The sequence below is a fragment of the Topomyia yanbarensis genome, chromosome 3 (assembly GCF_030247195.1).
Source record: "Topomyia yanbarensis strain Yona2022 chromosome 3, ASM3024719v1, whole genome shotgun sequence".
Lineage (NCBI taxonomy): Eukaryota > Metazoa > Arthropoda > Insecta > Diptera > Culicidae > Topomyia > Topomyia yanbarensis.
In genome coordinates, this window is record NC_080672.1 from 341,486,115 (window position 1) to 341,501,731 (window position 15,617).

Genomic DNA, 15,617 nt, shown 5'->3' on the forward strand with positions numbered 1-15,617 from the left:
TTGTTATTGAACAACAAACTACATTTTAGAACAAAGCATTTGCGCTCAGGACACTTCACCCGCTCCGCCCAGTACAGATTTTCAACAGTGCATGGAAATCCGTAATACTCGCAAACTAGACACCGAAGCCAAATCGGCGTGGTTCAAAATATCTCTCGGAGTGCTCACCTGCATCGTGCTGTTTTCGATAGTGCTCTACTATTTCCACAAACGAAACGCCAAGAGTATGAAGGACAACAGCAACAAGCACGTAAAGAATCCTGTTCCCATCAATAGGGTAATGGTGCCATCCGGCGAGGAACTGCCGATCGTTGAAAACGGAAACCGGACTAAACTTATACTTGATAGTGATTAGCATTTAAAACTACTGCTATTCGAATCCAACAAGACTAACGATTAGGCTTAAATGGGGTAGTTTGCCAAATGGTAACGCAGCTGATGTAATAACAAATGAAAAGTGATGTAGTAAGCAAAGTTATTTATTTTTTGGTGAATTACCCATGAATTGTAAATAGATAAAATATAAGTGATCATTCTTAGAACAAAAGCTTAGAAGAGAGATTATAATTTGTTGAGTAGGTAAAGAGCTGCCAGTTGTCATCTTTCTCTACTATAGCTAATTAATTTTAATCTTTTCATCACGATAGAAACAATCACCTCACAGTCCACTCCCACGTAGTTGATCAATGTTTCTGAATATGTATAGCACTGTAAATTGAACTGGCCAGCTTCTGAGGAGTAAAGATTTCATTTGAGGACATCTTCATTCGAATGTCAATGGGCATTGCCACAATTGTTATGAGACGTGATAGTTTTATGTAAATAAGTTTTTAGTACAATGGAAAAGTATATCTTGATCAAAATAAAATGGCGAAAAGTACTAGTTAAAATACCATTATGTACTATTGTGAATAAAAAAGTGCCATTGAAAAACGTATTTGCCAAATAAAGAATCTGGTCTCTTGCACTCTCGGATAATCCGCAAAAATAACAGAATAATCGTTCAGACGCAGACATGCAGAATCTACATTGTAGATTTGTAGCCGAGCAAACGAAAAGCCCATAATGCCCCCATGATCATTGTACCAATTACCCCCCACTGTATGGTGGAATGGGTTCAACCCATGAAAATACTATCACCATGGTCCGGAAGATCCCATCCAAAAAACAAATTCTGATGTATCTATAGGGTTTTTGAGACCATTTCATGGTGTTTTGATGGTTGTAAAATTTGGCGCGGACCATGTTCATGGTTTTTTTATGGGGTTGTATGGTGTTTGAACTCATGAAAATTTGCTCGGATATTCTGTGCCACCAAAGATCAGAAGTGAACGCAATAAATCCTTGAAGTAGGCTATACCCAATATTCTAATATATTGTTATAATGCTTTTCAAACTAATTTGAGTAGACTTCCCAACGTTACGGTTTAGTTCTAAATAAAATGTAATTTAAAAGCAGCTTTTTTGGGGATCTATCAACCTCTGGGAGCTAGTAACTGTAATCAGGTTAACTTATTTAAGTTGAGCAGGAACCACAGCAGATACGGCGAGAAAACTAGAGCCGTGTTTATTGCGATTCGGCACTAAACAAGGTTTTGACACTTACATTTACTGCCGTTAATCGCATGATATTCCTATATCACGTAGGTTTAGCATTGAACCTTTTTGCATCACTTTATGGCACACACAGAACGAATATTAAATGGAGCTTGCAATGAACTTGTGGTGCCACTTATGATTCAGTATGTATTGAGATTTGAGAATAGCTATCATAGAACCAAAGAATCAAATATATGCTACATTGAAGAAAAACTTTTTCAATTAAAACATGTTCAGTTAGAAAGAAATTCTTTCAACAGTAGACCATAAAAAGCAACCATTCCTGATTCGAACAAAATTTCGCAGTTGTGTACAGTTTATAAATCTCCATGTTTTCCACTGGCAATTAGATCATTTTTACTAATGTGAATTTTTTTAAAAGGGTATATGAGTTTGCACAAAACCAGTGAGTGCGGTGTATGCCCCGAACTAGACGACCTCCTTAAAGCCTCTTAACTGTAGGCTTCCGTGTTTTAGCAATCTTCCAATGTCATTCGTAACCGAGCGCTCGTTCGTTACACACGCGCGTTTTTTGGTGTAACATTACCTTGAGTTTGGCGATATCGGTGAAGGTGTTTATCCCAGCAAAGTATAACCGTTATAAACAATAAATTGTGTCAGACAGTGCGGTGCTAAACAGTTTTCTTACCTGAAAGACGGCTTTGTTTAGACGAGCTATACCAGCTCTCTGCTGTGTGAAGGTCACGCGGGTGACGAATAAATCAAACGAAGGATCAATTCACCTACCAGCTCGTCAGGAACCAACTGGTGAATTGTTTCGTTTTTACTTTTCTTATCGATTTTTTTTATTATTGCTTTTGATTTTTTTTATTTTGATTTAAGTTAAATCGTGCGGTAGAGTGTGTGGCTCCCGCAACAAAATAGGTCAAGGAAAAGGATCTCCCTCCAAAGATGAATCTTTTGGGGAAGAGGAACGCCTATTTGATTCGGAGAAAGAAGATCCACCTCCCCCCAATATCTCACAGCACCCCCCCCCCCCAGTCAAGGTTTACCAGGATGGATCCGCTGGTCCTTGGGTGGTATACTTTTGGCCCAAAATTAAACCTTTAAACAGTATAACTGCTGCGCGGGAGCTGAAAAAACGTTACTCGGCCGTAACCGAGATTAAAAAGGTTCAGTCAGATAAACTGCGCGTAGTCGTTACTGACTTGAAACAGGCCAATGATATCGCTAGCAATATCCTCTTTACGATGGAGTATCGCGTCTACATTCCTTCTCGTGACGTGGAGATTGACGGTGTGGTAAGTGATGCGAGTATAACTCTCGATGATCTGATGAATGATGGGGTTGGCCGCCTTAAGAACCCTAACCTTCAATCAGTTAATATTTTGGAGTGCAAGCAACTGCATTTAAAGTCCATCGAAGATGGGAATTGCTATCCATCAGACTCGTTTCGCGTAACCTACGCCGGAGGAGCTCGTCTACCTGTGCGTCTGTTTGTAGCGCGGGTCATGAATTGTTCCAATTGCAAGCAGCTAGGTGACACGGCCACCTACTGTAGCAACAAGCAACGGTGCGGTAAATGTGGGGAACGCCATGCGGATGATACTTGCTGAGAAGTGTGTTTACTGTGGGGAGAATCCGCATGCACTTTTGACATGCCCAACGTACAAACTTCGCGCGGATAAACTGAAGCAATCCGCCAAAGATCGCTCCAGACGCTCTTACGCAGAAATGCATAAAAGAGCTGTTCCACTTATCTCCGAAAACCCATTCGCTCTCTTGCCAACTGACGATAACGCCTTTAACGACCCTTGCGAGGGGCATTCTTTGGCTCTGCTTGGAAACTCTAGGAAAACACCTAATCAAAACTCACCTGAACTTTCTAGTAAGGGTCCTAGGTTGTCCCAAACAAAGGTACAAAATAAAAATAATCAACTGGAAGTGCTGGTACAAATCCGGAGATAATACAGAGCCGTAGCAATCTTGTTTTGCGTGAGGGGGCAATTTTTTTTTATTAAACTTAACGTATATTTAAAGCAAGGAACTGGAAGAAAAATTATTTTTAATATTTAGAACCACAGTACTCAAGACGATTTGGCGTTTAATGTGGATGAAGCAATTGCGCAATGTCGCGACACGGATCCAATGTCACGCCCCAGGATCCCGAAGCTGAAGTATTCTTTTAAGTTGACCTGTGAACTTCAGGTCATGAATGGTAACGTGCTCCCAATTCACCTGGAATTTGCGCAGAACTTACTACAGTGGCAACCGTAAGATGTTTACTATACCGACTTACACCTAGAGGCAACTCGTCTCAATATTACCGGGAAAAGTAACTATCTACAAGGTAGCGGAGATTGGAGAGTCGGATCTCGAACAACTCTGCCGCTATCATTTCACATACTGAGCTTCGCATGCTCGGAGCTCGCCAGCTGACAAAAAACACAACACACTAATTCAGTAATGGAGTGTTTTATCGAAACGGCTAAGGCGTTACACTTCTATGACCAAATCTGCCACAAGAAGCCCAATTTCAGCAAAGGTCTACCGGATATCGGCGATGTTATAGCTTTGAATCAGTATTTGGGAGGTCCCCGTACAATATCACGAAGGACAACAGTGGCTTAGGCGCATTGAGAAATGACCAGGCGAAGAAATCGACGAGATGTCAGCTGTCTCCGTCGAAACCAATGATGTATGCGAGGGTAAACAGTATCTTAGAAATTGGGCGTTACGCGAACCCCGTTTATCGCCGGAGTTCATCACCCGTGGTACCACAATTCTCATCCCCAAGGACATACCAATTACCTGTCTAACAAGTCTGCACAAGATCATGAGCACCTTCATCACTACATACAGCCCACTATGAGAAGAATAGCACCAGAAGGACCAGAGGAGCAGAAGGGATGTAAAAAAAATACACAAGACTGAAAAGATCAAGTTACCCTCCATGCAATCATTGTTTGTATTTGTATTTGTATTTATCATATATACACCAACAGGCAATTCAAAGCCACAATGATGTCTTAATACTAAACTTATTGCTAACAGTCAAATCATTAAAAACTTTGATAAAAATAATAACAATACAGTGAAAAAATCAATAATGAAGGAATCAGCCGAAATTAACGGGTCCGTTGAGGGCTAGGTAAAATCATTGGCGTTGGGCGAGGCAAATTAAAGTCGAAAGCTGATGCGACTCGGTTGACGATCCTTTGTAGACCGGTAATGGCCCCGTGCATAATTAGTGCGTCGAAATGGCAATCGAAGCATGAGGTTGTTACGCGTTGTTCGAGGTGCAACATTTATGTTAATTTGTTCCAAGATGGCTGAGCAATCCAGATGACCTCACAAAGTATCAGCATCAAACAAAGCCCTTGCTGTATTCCATTGAACAAGCAGGGGTTCCAAACTAATCAGCTGGCACCGGCTTTCGTAACTTGGCAGACGGACGGGATCTCTCTACGGCAAACTACGAAGCGCAAAACGTAAAAAGCGTCGTTGCACGGACTCAATTCTCTCAATACCGTTGTTATAGTTTGGGCTCCAAACTTCGTAGCAGTACTTCAGGATTGACCACGACAAAGAGCAGTACAGCGCTTTGAGACAATACATGTCAGTAAAATTTTTCGCTATCCTGAAGATGCATCCCAGCATTCGATATGCTTTGCTAACTGTATAGGAGACGTGCTGTTTAAACGCAAGTTGCGAGTCTCCTAGACACTCCTAGATCCTTCACCTGACTAACGCGTTCAATTTCAGTATCAGGTAGACAGTAGTTAAAACAAACCGGGTCTTTTTTCGTGAGAACGATGTCACCTAGCACTTTTTTGGATTTACACACATACGGTTCGTGTTACACCAGTCAGCGAAGGTTTCATACTTTGGTTAGAGTAATCTGCAATCTTCAGTAGAGCTGATGAGAAGAAACATCTTGAGATCGTCTGCGAAGGACAGGCGTGGAATCTTCAGAACTAGATGAACGTCGTTGAAGTAAAGCAGAAACATCAGTGGTTCCAAGTGACTTCCCTGGGGTACTCCTGACGTAGAAATAAATGTGGGTGCTTGACAATCTCCAATGACAACCACTATTTCTCGACCTGAAAGGTAGGATCGAAACAACTGCAACAGACTACCGTTAATTCCAAATCTCTCCATTTTAGCGATTGTCATTTCATAGTTCACTTTGTCAAAAGCGGCAGATAGGTCTGTATAGATAACATCGGTTTGAGCGCGACGTTCCATACTCTCTGTTATGTATGATGTTAGGCAAAGCAGGTTAGTCGTTGTCGAACGGCCAGACATGAAGCCATGTTGATCGTCACTTAGGTACTGCTTGCAGTGAGCCTGAAGAGGTTCCATAATCACCCTCTCGAACAACTTCGAGACAGCACTCAATGAAGTAATTCCCCGGTAATTATTGACGTCTTGCTTATTACCCTTTTTATGGACTGGGAACATGTTCGCGGACTTCCAGCAGGATGGAAAGATGCCAATTAGGCAATCCACCACGACGTTTGATTGACAATTCAGCGAGTGGTTTTGTCAACAAGTTTGCTCCAGCGAACAGAAAAACCCGTCCGACGACCATACTTCGTTAGCCCGATTCGTTTGATGTTGGATCAAATCGGCGATTTTGTCAGACATCGCACCCACCCGAGTTACGTCAGAAGAAATAATCATCTGATCAGAAATGCCTCATGGATTGCCTAATGGCAATAGATGCTCTAAAGATGCGAAGAAGGGGAAGTGCTAAAACGTCGATGTGCCTTTTTTAAAGTACTGAAGGGAAACCATCGGGTCCCGGATTGAAAGACGATTTTAACCGAGAACAAGCTCTGGTAATCATCGTTTCATTGACATCAATAGCGCTTAGAGTTTGGCTCACAACCGGAACTTGACTAACAGTGAGTTTAATTTGATTAACTGTTAAGGCCTCATATGTGAACACATTCGCGAATTTCTCCGAAAAAATTCTGCACATATCTTGGGATGTGATAGCTGTGCGGCCGTTGAAAGTCATAGACGAAGGCAGTCCGGATTCCTTGCGCTGCTCACTCACATATTTTCAGAAACGTTTTGGGTGCAACTTGAGAATACGCTGAATGTTTTGCTAATATCGAAAAAGCAATCCTGACTAGCTCGTTTATAAGCATGGTTGAGACTGACGTAAAAGTTTCTAAGTGGAATTGTGCGATACTTGGTCAACCTCCGCAGAGCAGCTCTCTTAATGGACTTCAGCCGTCGCATCGTGCTCGTTTGCCAAGGATGGCCAATTTGTTGATGATGAATTTCGGGACGTGCCTGTCAATAACATAACCCAAAACGTTGGAAAATGTTTGAACTGCCGTATCAACATCTTCGGGGTCCAGAAAATTTAGCCAATCGATAATGGAGAAGAGGTCTGCGATGTTGTTGGAGAAGTAGTGTGTAACCAACGGAACATTAGCATACCGATTACAAGAAGACATACAACTCCATATCGCACTCGCTCCTCATCAAGGTATTAAAGATGTATAAAGCTGATCCTGTAGTCTAAGGTTCCTACGGCAGGTGATGGAGAGAGAGAGGAACGACAAAACTGCTCAGCTCAGAAGTGGAAAAGACGTGTTGCGGTCTAGAATGCTTCGCATCTTGAGGGGGACCTTCCAAGACGATTCTTTTATCCCGCACAGTAGGACACCTCAATGACTATCAGATAAGGTATAGAGAAAGCTCACCGGAAGAGACGTCCCACACTTTCTACGTGGACGACATCAAGATCTATGCTGACTCGACAGAACGACTGGGTGTAGTCATCAAACTAACCGAAAGAATTAGTGGCGACATCAGCATAGCGTTTGACCTAGAGAAATGCTGATCTGTTCCGCTACTATCAGGGCGATTGGTCGAGACTGGAGACTGCGAGACCGACGAAAGTGAGATGATTCGGGACACGATTCGAGGCGAATCATATCAGTATATCGGATTCCGGCAGCTCCCCGGGATTCGCCACACCGACATCTGGCTTAAGCTCCGAAATAACGTTCCATTATATTACTTTTAGGTGAATTAACTAAACGATATACTTCTGGAGATGCGCAATCATAAGGGCAACAACTTCTCCGAACAATCTATAGTTCTAAAGTTAAAGGGTTTAGACGCTATTAATTTGGAGCACGAAAACGACGTTTTACAACACTGTGCAGAGTGGAAGTGGCTAGCTGTGCAAGGTGCTCATCCACACCAGTTGGAGCAGCCGTACATCGACAAGACTGCATCTAATTTTTGAACAATTTGTATTCTCATTCGGCCCTTCATTGTGCAATTTGCTATATTATGACAGATCGTCTAGGCGCGGTGTTTCATGAAGCGCGGCCATTTGCGGCGATGAAATTTCGGGTCGATACTAATTAACACAGTATACAATATACAAATAGTCCTCTTGCTTTTTATTTGATTAATCTATAATTTCGCTCGGCGCAAAACGCGTGAGGGGGCAAAGCCCCCTCTTGCCCCTTAGGTTGCTACGGCTCTGAGATAATACCTGCTGGTTTTGGGAAACCAGGAGTTCCCAGCACTCCCCGGGGCACCAAACATCCCAAGTGCTCCCATTTTACAGTCAGAAACTCAACCCAAAACGGGATTCCTTAAATTTTCTGACATTGTGGACTGGATATTCACAGCTTTCAACATTACCGATCCTCTGAAAAGCTTGCTGGTTGCTATTGTATCAACAGTAAGAACATTTTTAAAAAAGTTGACTGAACAATGGCCCCTCCTTGCAGCGATCGTATCCTTCGATGGCTAACTTATTGAACGGAATCACGGATCTGATCACTGTTTTGCAGTGGAACTGCAAAAGAATTATCCCCAAAATTGATTCATTAAAACACTTGCTAGATTACAATAATTGTGATACATTTTTCCTATGTGAAACATCGCTTACTTCTAATATAAACATCAACTTCCACGATTCTAACATTATCCGCTTGGATCGAGAAGACTCATATGGAGCGGTACTTTTAGGGATCAAAAAGTGCTACTCCTTCAATCGAATCAACCTCCCTTCGACGCCAGGCATTGAAGTTGTCGCTTGTCAAACAACAATCAAAGGCAAAGATCTTTGCATTGCTTCTATTTACATTCCTCCTAGGGCCATGATGGGAAATCGAATGAAGGTGATTGAACACCTTCCCTCGCCCCGCCTGCTTCTTGGAGACTTTAACTCCTACGGTACGGGGTGGGGCTGTCTGTACGACGATAATCGATCTTCGACAATTCAAGACCTTTGTGACAACTTCAACACAGGGGAAATTCTGAACACAGGGGAAATGACACGGATTCATAGACCACCAGCGCAAGCAAATGCACTGGACATATCTTTATGTTCGACATCACTGCGGTTAGATTGCAAGTGGAAGGTAATATCTGATCCCCACTGTAGTGACCACCTGCCGATTGTAATTGCAATCACCACTCGTTCAAAACCTTCGGAACCAATCAATGTTTCCTATGACCTCACACGAAACATTTATTGGAAGAGCTACGCTGCTGAGATATCCAAAACTATAGATTCGACACAGGCACTTCCCCCGGAGGAAGAGTATAATTTTTTGTCCAACTCGAGTCTCGATACCGCGATACAAGCTCAGACGAAACGAGTACCCGATGTGAACATTAAAAACGTTCTCCCAATCCTTGGTGGGACAAAGAGTGCTCTGATGTATACGCGAAGATGGCCGCCGCGTATGAAGCCTTCCGGGTTGCTAGCTATCGACTGTACGCGATATTAGAAAAGCGAATGAAAAATTTAATGAAAGCCAAGAAACGCAGTTACTGGCGCCGGTTTGTCAACGGGTTAACAAGAGAAACATCGATGAGCACTCTTTGGGGCACGGCCCGACGTATGCGAAACCGAAACAGTACTAACGAGAGCGTAGAATATTCAAACCGTTGGATATTCGATTTTGCCAAGAAGGTTTGTCCGGATTCCACCCCAGCACAAAAATCTACGGCGCCGCGTCGCCTCACAATACCGCGAACGAAACACCGTTTTCGATGGTGGAGTTCTCACTTGCTCTCTTATCATGTAACAATAAAGCCCCAGGGCCAGACAGAATCAAATTCAACCTGTTGAAGAATCTGCCAGACCCTGCCAAGAGACGCTTGTTGAATTTATTTAATAACTTTCCTGAGGGTAACATTGTCCCACATGATCGGAGACAAGTGAGTGTCATCGCCATCAAAAAACCAGGAAAACCAACCTCCGACCTCAACTCCAATCGACCGATTGCAATGCTGTCCTGTATTCGGAAGTTATTCGAGAAAATGATCTTGTTTCGCCTCGACAATTGGGTCGAAGCAAATGGCTTACTGTCAGATACTCAATTTGGCCTCCGCAAAGGCAAAGGGACGAACGATTGCCTTACGTTGCTCTCAACAGAAATTCAAATGACATATGCTAACAAAGAGCAGATGGCATCAGTATTCTTGGATATTACGAGGGCTTTCGATTCAGTTTCTATCAACATTCTTTATGAGAAGTTGCACCAGCATGACCTTTCACCAATTTTAAACAACTTTTTGCTAAACCTGTTGTCTGAAAAACAAATGCATTTCTGGCATGGTGATTTATCGACATCACCATTTAGGTACATGAGCCTTCCCCAGAACTCACGTCTAAGCCCCCCCCCCACTACAACATTTACGTGAATGACATTGACGAATGTCTTGTCAATTCCTGCACGCTAAGGCAACTGGCAGATGACGGTGTGGTCTCTAGTACAGGACCCAAAGCAGTCGATCTGCAAGGACCATTGCAAGATACTTTGGACCATTTGTCTGCTTGGACCCTCCAGCTGGGTATCGAATTCTCCACGGAGAAAACTGAGCGAAGCGTGAACCGGCGCAACTACAGCTCTAATTAATGGGTCAAACTATTGCTCAGGATTCAAATATCTCGGGGTATGGTTTAACTCTAAAGGTACCTGGGGATGTCACATTGGGTATCCCAAACAGAAATGCCAACAAAGGATCAACTTTCGCCGTACAATAACCGGAATATAGCGGGGTGCCCACCCAGGAAACCTAATCAGGCTGTACCAAACAACGATATCGTCGGTAATGGAGTACGGGAGTTTCTGTTTTCGCTCCGGTGAGAATATACACCGGATACAGAACGAATCCAATATTGTTGTTTGCGTATTGCTTTAGATTGCATACACTCAACACATACGATACATTTAGAAGTGCTGATGGGCGTCCTACCGTTTAAAAATCGATGTTGGGACCTCTCATATCGATTGCACATTCGATGCATTATCTTGAACCCGTTAGTAATTGTAAATTTCGAGAAGCTTGTCGAGCTTAATTATCAAACCCGATTTATGTCCTTGTACTTCGATTACATAGAACAAAACATCAATTCTTCCTCGTATTATCCCAATCGTGTCAATCTCTTCCTACTTCTGATTCAACTGCATTCTTCGACACATCCATGAAAAATGAAATTCATGGAATCCCGAATCGCATGCGCCCACAAGTGATCCCAAACATATTTCATAGTAAATTTCCAGAAGTCGACAACAACAAGGTGTTTTACACCGACGGGTCAAGTCTCGACGGTTCCACTGGCTTCGGTATATTCAACCAAAACCTCATCGCCTCATTCAAACTCAAAGATTCTGCTTCAGTTTATGTCGCAGAGCTTGCTGTTATTCGGTCTGCTGGTACTCGGGATTAATGATACTTTGCTCACAGAGCATTAGCTCAATAGATGCTTTTCGTTTGATGAAACCTAGAAAGCATATTCCGTATTTCCTAAGGAAAACATGGGTTCTTTATCTGGAAGATCGTACGTTACTTAGTTTGGTTCTCCTCGCATTACTCCATTCTGGGTAATGAAGAAAAGGTAAGGCAGGCGCTTTATAAGGTGACATCTACGAAAGACCAATCTGCTTCAATGAATCTTTCAATATCCCTCGTCAGAAGACGCTAGAACGGTGGCAGGCATCATGGAGCAATAGAGAGTTAGGGCGTTGGCTACATTCCATCACCCCGACACTATCAACGAAACCTTGGTTTAGAGGAATAGGTGTGGGTCGCGACTTCATTCGTGTGATGTATCGGCTCATGTCCAATAACTACACGTTAGACGCTCATCTCCAACGTATTGGGTTCGCGAATAGTGGTATCTGCGCTGACCATCTGGTGATCTGGTGACCGTAATCACAATATCGAACATTTTGTTTGGGCATGCGTCGAGTATTGTTCTGCCAGATCTCAACTATTGGACTCCCATCGGGCCCGAGGAAGGTCCCGGTTCGGAATGTACACCTTCCTAAAAATTATCAACATCCAGATTTAACACCCTCTCTTATTTTTTCTTATCATTCTCAGAAGTGTCTTCCTCCGTCTGTAATATAATCGATGGTTTGATTGAACTTCAAGGTGACACGAAACATCTCTGTCGAGAGAGTTAACAAATACGGGAACTACAGCACAAACATCACACGCGCAACTCGGTGTGTTGCCTATCCACATCTTAGCCGAACTACGAAATCGGCAGCCCTTCCGGTTTGAGGACGACAACCACGCGTCATGGTGTTCCGTGATAAAAGCTACCCGAGTCTGTAATCGATGTCGTTGACCTCCTGTTTGCCCGAAACTGAAAGTTAATATTTTTTCTCCCTGACATAATTGTTTACCCTCTCTATCCCTGTCGTTGATTCCAAGATGTAGGAATTGTAGGCCGAGGAGCTTGCTAGTCAGTACGCTATGCTATAATTAATCGGCATTACGTCGATCATTATTTCGACAGTGCACAACACAACAGTTGACACAACCCAAGAAGCAGTGGAACTTATGGCAGCGTTGCTCGGTGCCCGGATATATCGAACGATTGAGAGAATGCTTATGCTGCAAATTTCTCGCTGTATTCTCTGGACTGACTTTCGTACAATTTGTTCTTGGCTCCAATCGAATCAGTACAAATATAAACAATTTGTAGCATTTAGAATGGGAGACATCTAGGATTTGACTCATGTGGTAGCTTGGCGTTGTGTACCGACTAAACTAATTATAGCCGACGTACCGATCAAATAAAGCCGTGGTTCTCCGTTACAAAACGACAGCGAATGGTTTCTGGGTCCTTCATCCTTGCTACTCCCCGAATGCCAGTGGCCATAATCACAGTTTCCTTCGGGAGGAACTGATGAAGATGCCAGAGGAGTTGTTCTGTTCACGAGATCGCGACTACTGAGAGTAACTGCCACAGTGCTGCGGTCTATCAGCAATTGCCAGCGCAGACCGAAAGGGCTACCGATGCAGACAGCAAAGTGCTGCGAATGAATGGCCGACTTTAATGAACGCGAAAGCACCAGTTTGTTTCAGAGAGCGTGTAATGTCGTGTCCTCTAGTCTGTTTAATTCTATGGAAATCAGCAAATTTCGCATTGAATCCGCTTCTGTCTCTTCTTAATCTTCTTTTTGTCCCCTAGGTCCAAGGCAGATTAATCGACTATTAACCCTCCGGCACTCGCGTCAATGGCTCCCCGTATGAGCAGCCGCAGTTGCTGAAAGATTTCGCTAGAGTTTCTGAAGTGCCGGAGAGTAAATTGATACGGTAAACATACTAGCAGTATTAGTCCTTACTCGCGAATACTTTTTCCTACAACTGTGCTATTGACACATTCTTTCGTGACGTTTACAACGATTTGACGAATCTTCATTCGACAAATATCTTATAACTTTATCAAATGAACGCCTACATCAAAACTTATTACAGATTCGCAAAGTAGACAAAATTCCACGAAAGATTCAATCAACGTAAACTGAATATACTAGAATTTGATGATTTAACTTTTATTGAAATACGTTGAAAGTTCTAATTTATAACGCGTTGTAATATCACGTTGCATTATCGGTCATAAACAATCCTCTTCCGGTATATTCAGTAAATGTAGATTGAATCTTTCGTGAAATTTTATCTACTTTCCGAATCTGTAATAAGTTTTGATGTAGGCGTTCATTTGATAAAGTTATAACATATTTGTCGAATGAAGGATCGTCAAATCGTTGTAACGTCACGAAAGAATGTGTCTATTTCATTTCTATCTTATAACAGAATTCAATTATCCCTGTTCTAGTCAATATACGTATTTATTACAATATTAATCAGACAAATCCTCATTTTTTTCTATTATCATTACGCTGAGTAGCTAGACGAGTAAAGGCATTCTAGGGTTTCACAAAAAATAATCTTTGCCCATAAAGGACATAAGAAATATTTATCCACTATTCCCCATAAAGGTGCCAGTTCTGCACTCCTTTCCTGAACTAGCCTTATACCCAAGGTCAAAAGAGTCGACGACTAGCAGAATCCACATGTTCCGCAGCCAAGCGAATTGATCTATCAACTTGCAAGTAGGAGCACATGTCTACCAATCAACCAAGACGGCTTTCGAACCAATGAGAATAGACCGTGCCAGTCGAAGGCCACAGGCCCAGCACCATCTCGTACAGTTTCTGAAAATGGATGTGCGTTAGTGCTACTTACAGATTTCGTTTCAATGGTAGTAAGTTTCTCATACCCTTTTTGTAAAATTCGCTTACCGCTGCTCATCTCTTCTGGCATCTCGACGCCGTCGGTCGATCGTCTCATAGAAGAGATCTCTTTCATCGAATCGATGAGACGCTCGAAGGGTTCCACCATCTCGAACACCAAGCATCTGAAGCGAAAAAGTCATTATATATCATTTTAAACATTCCCTAATCCTAATCCTTTAATCAACTAAGGTTGTATGTCTATTCTAATGCAGAAACGCTAATGATGTGACCATCAAGAATATGCCAGACAACTTAAATTGACCCTGTTCGACACCAGTTTGGCCTTATCAAACCTTAACGTGGGTTGCGGCGAGAAAACTGCAAAACAGGGGTTGAGAACAGTTTGAAGCAACATTTGATGTTGCTCCAAATGTATGTGATATCCAAGACCGACTTGGATAGTTCCATCGAGCCTAGTTTGCATACCTTACATAACTAGACTCACCGTTCTCCAATCACCCACAATGCGGCGTTCGTGTTACAAAATCATTTGACTGAGTCTATTGCAGGGTTAAATGGGCAATATTCTAAAATCTAAACTGAAATCATAATAAAAGGACGTTTTGACTAGAAATACTCTAGAAAGAGAACTGCGGAGTCTCCATTTTGGATCGATTGGATTCGGGTTTAGCTGTCAAAAACGAATCCAATCGAACATTGCCTACACTAAGAAAAATTATATAGTAACACTTACCATATGAGGAGGTTGATTAGACTTTGCGAGTATAGTGGTTTTTAACCGACTAAAGCATTAGCTCACCTTAACTATGTCCATGCTCACTTTCACTATACTCGAGCTTTGTACCATAATAGTAATATTGAACATTCTATTGCAAGCATGACTATTGTGAGTGGAATGTTCAGTGTAACAATATGCGTAGTTATGTTGACCTAACGTTTTATCATAATAGTGAAACTGAACACTACGTTGTCAAAATGACCATTATAAGTGGGCTGCTTGGTAAAACAATAAGCATAGTAATCCTGACCTAGGCCTGTTTGTAATAACTAAAACATTGGGACTTTGACATTTGTTGACTAGTTATTTTAAGAAAGGATATTGTTATTCTGAAAATGACGCCTGTTAATATAACTAGATGGTAAGAGTGAATTAAAGCGTTCCGTATATTTTTTATTGAAATAATAATTTAGATAATAATCACAGCGGTAATTTACCAGCAGACAATAGATTGTGCCCAAATACCGCTCGGCCGAGGATGGTAGAACCATCAATGGTGCTTGCCTTCTGGTGAGCCTGAAGCAAGACTTCAAAATCCTGCTGCTCTGATCGACGAATGATACGGTCCAAATACATTTTCTCCAAAATAGAATACGCAGGAAGATATTGACAGCGCTCATCTTTGAAAAGAGTAGCCAGCATGCACGATTTTTGTTGACCAGCCGAAGCAAGAACGGTACATATTAGTACTTGCTTTCATCCTCTTCCACAATAGATCGGTGGGACAG

The 15,617-nt window shown here is 42.3% G+C and overlaps 1 protein-coding gene across 2 annotated transcripts in view; it reads left to right on the forward strand.

Annotated features, from left to right (window-relative positions):
* LOC131689317 (relaxin receptor 2) overlaps positions 1-1,829 on the forward strand; it is a 33,154-nt gene extending 31,325 nt beyond the window's left edge. For both annotated transcript variants that reach the window (XM_058974318.1, XM_058974319.1), the window contains one exon: positions 30-1,829. In XM_058974318.1, the coding sequence (XP_058830301.1) occupies positions 30-355 (326 nt within the window). In that variant the 3' untranslated portion in view covers positions 356-1,829. The remainder of the gene's footprint in view (positions 1-29) is intronic.
* The last annotated feature ends 13,788 nt before the right edge of the window (positions 1,830-15,617 follow it).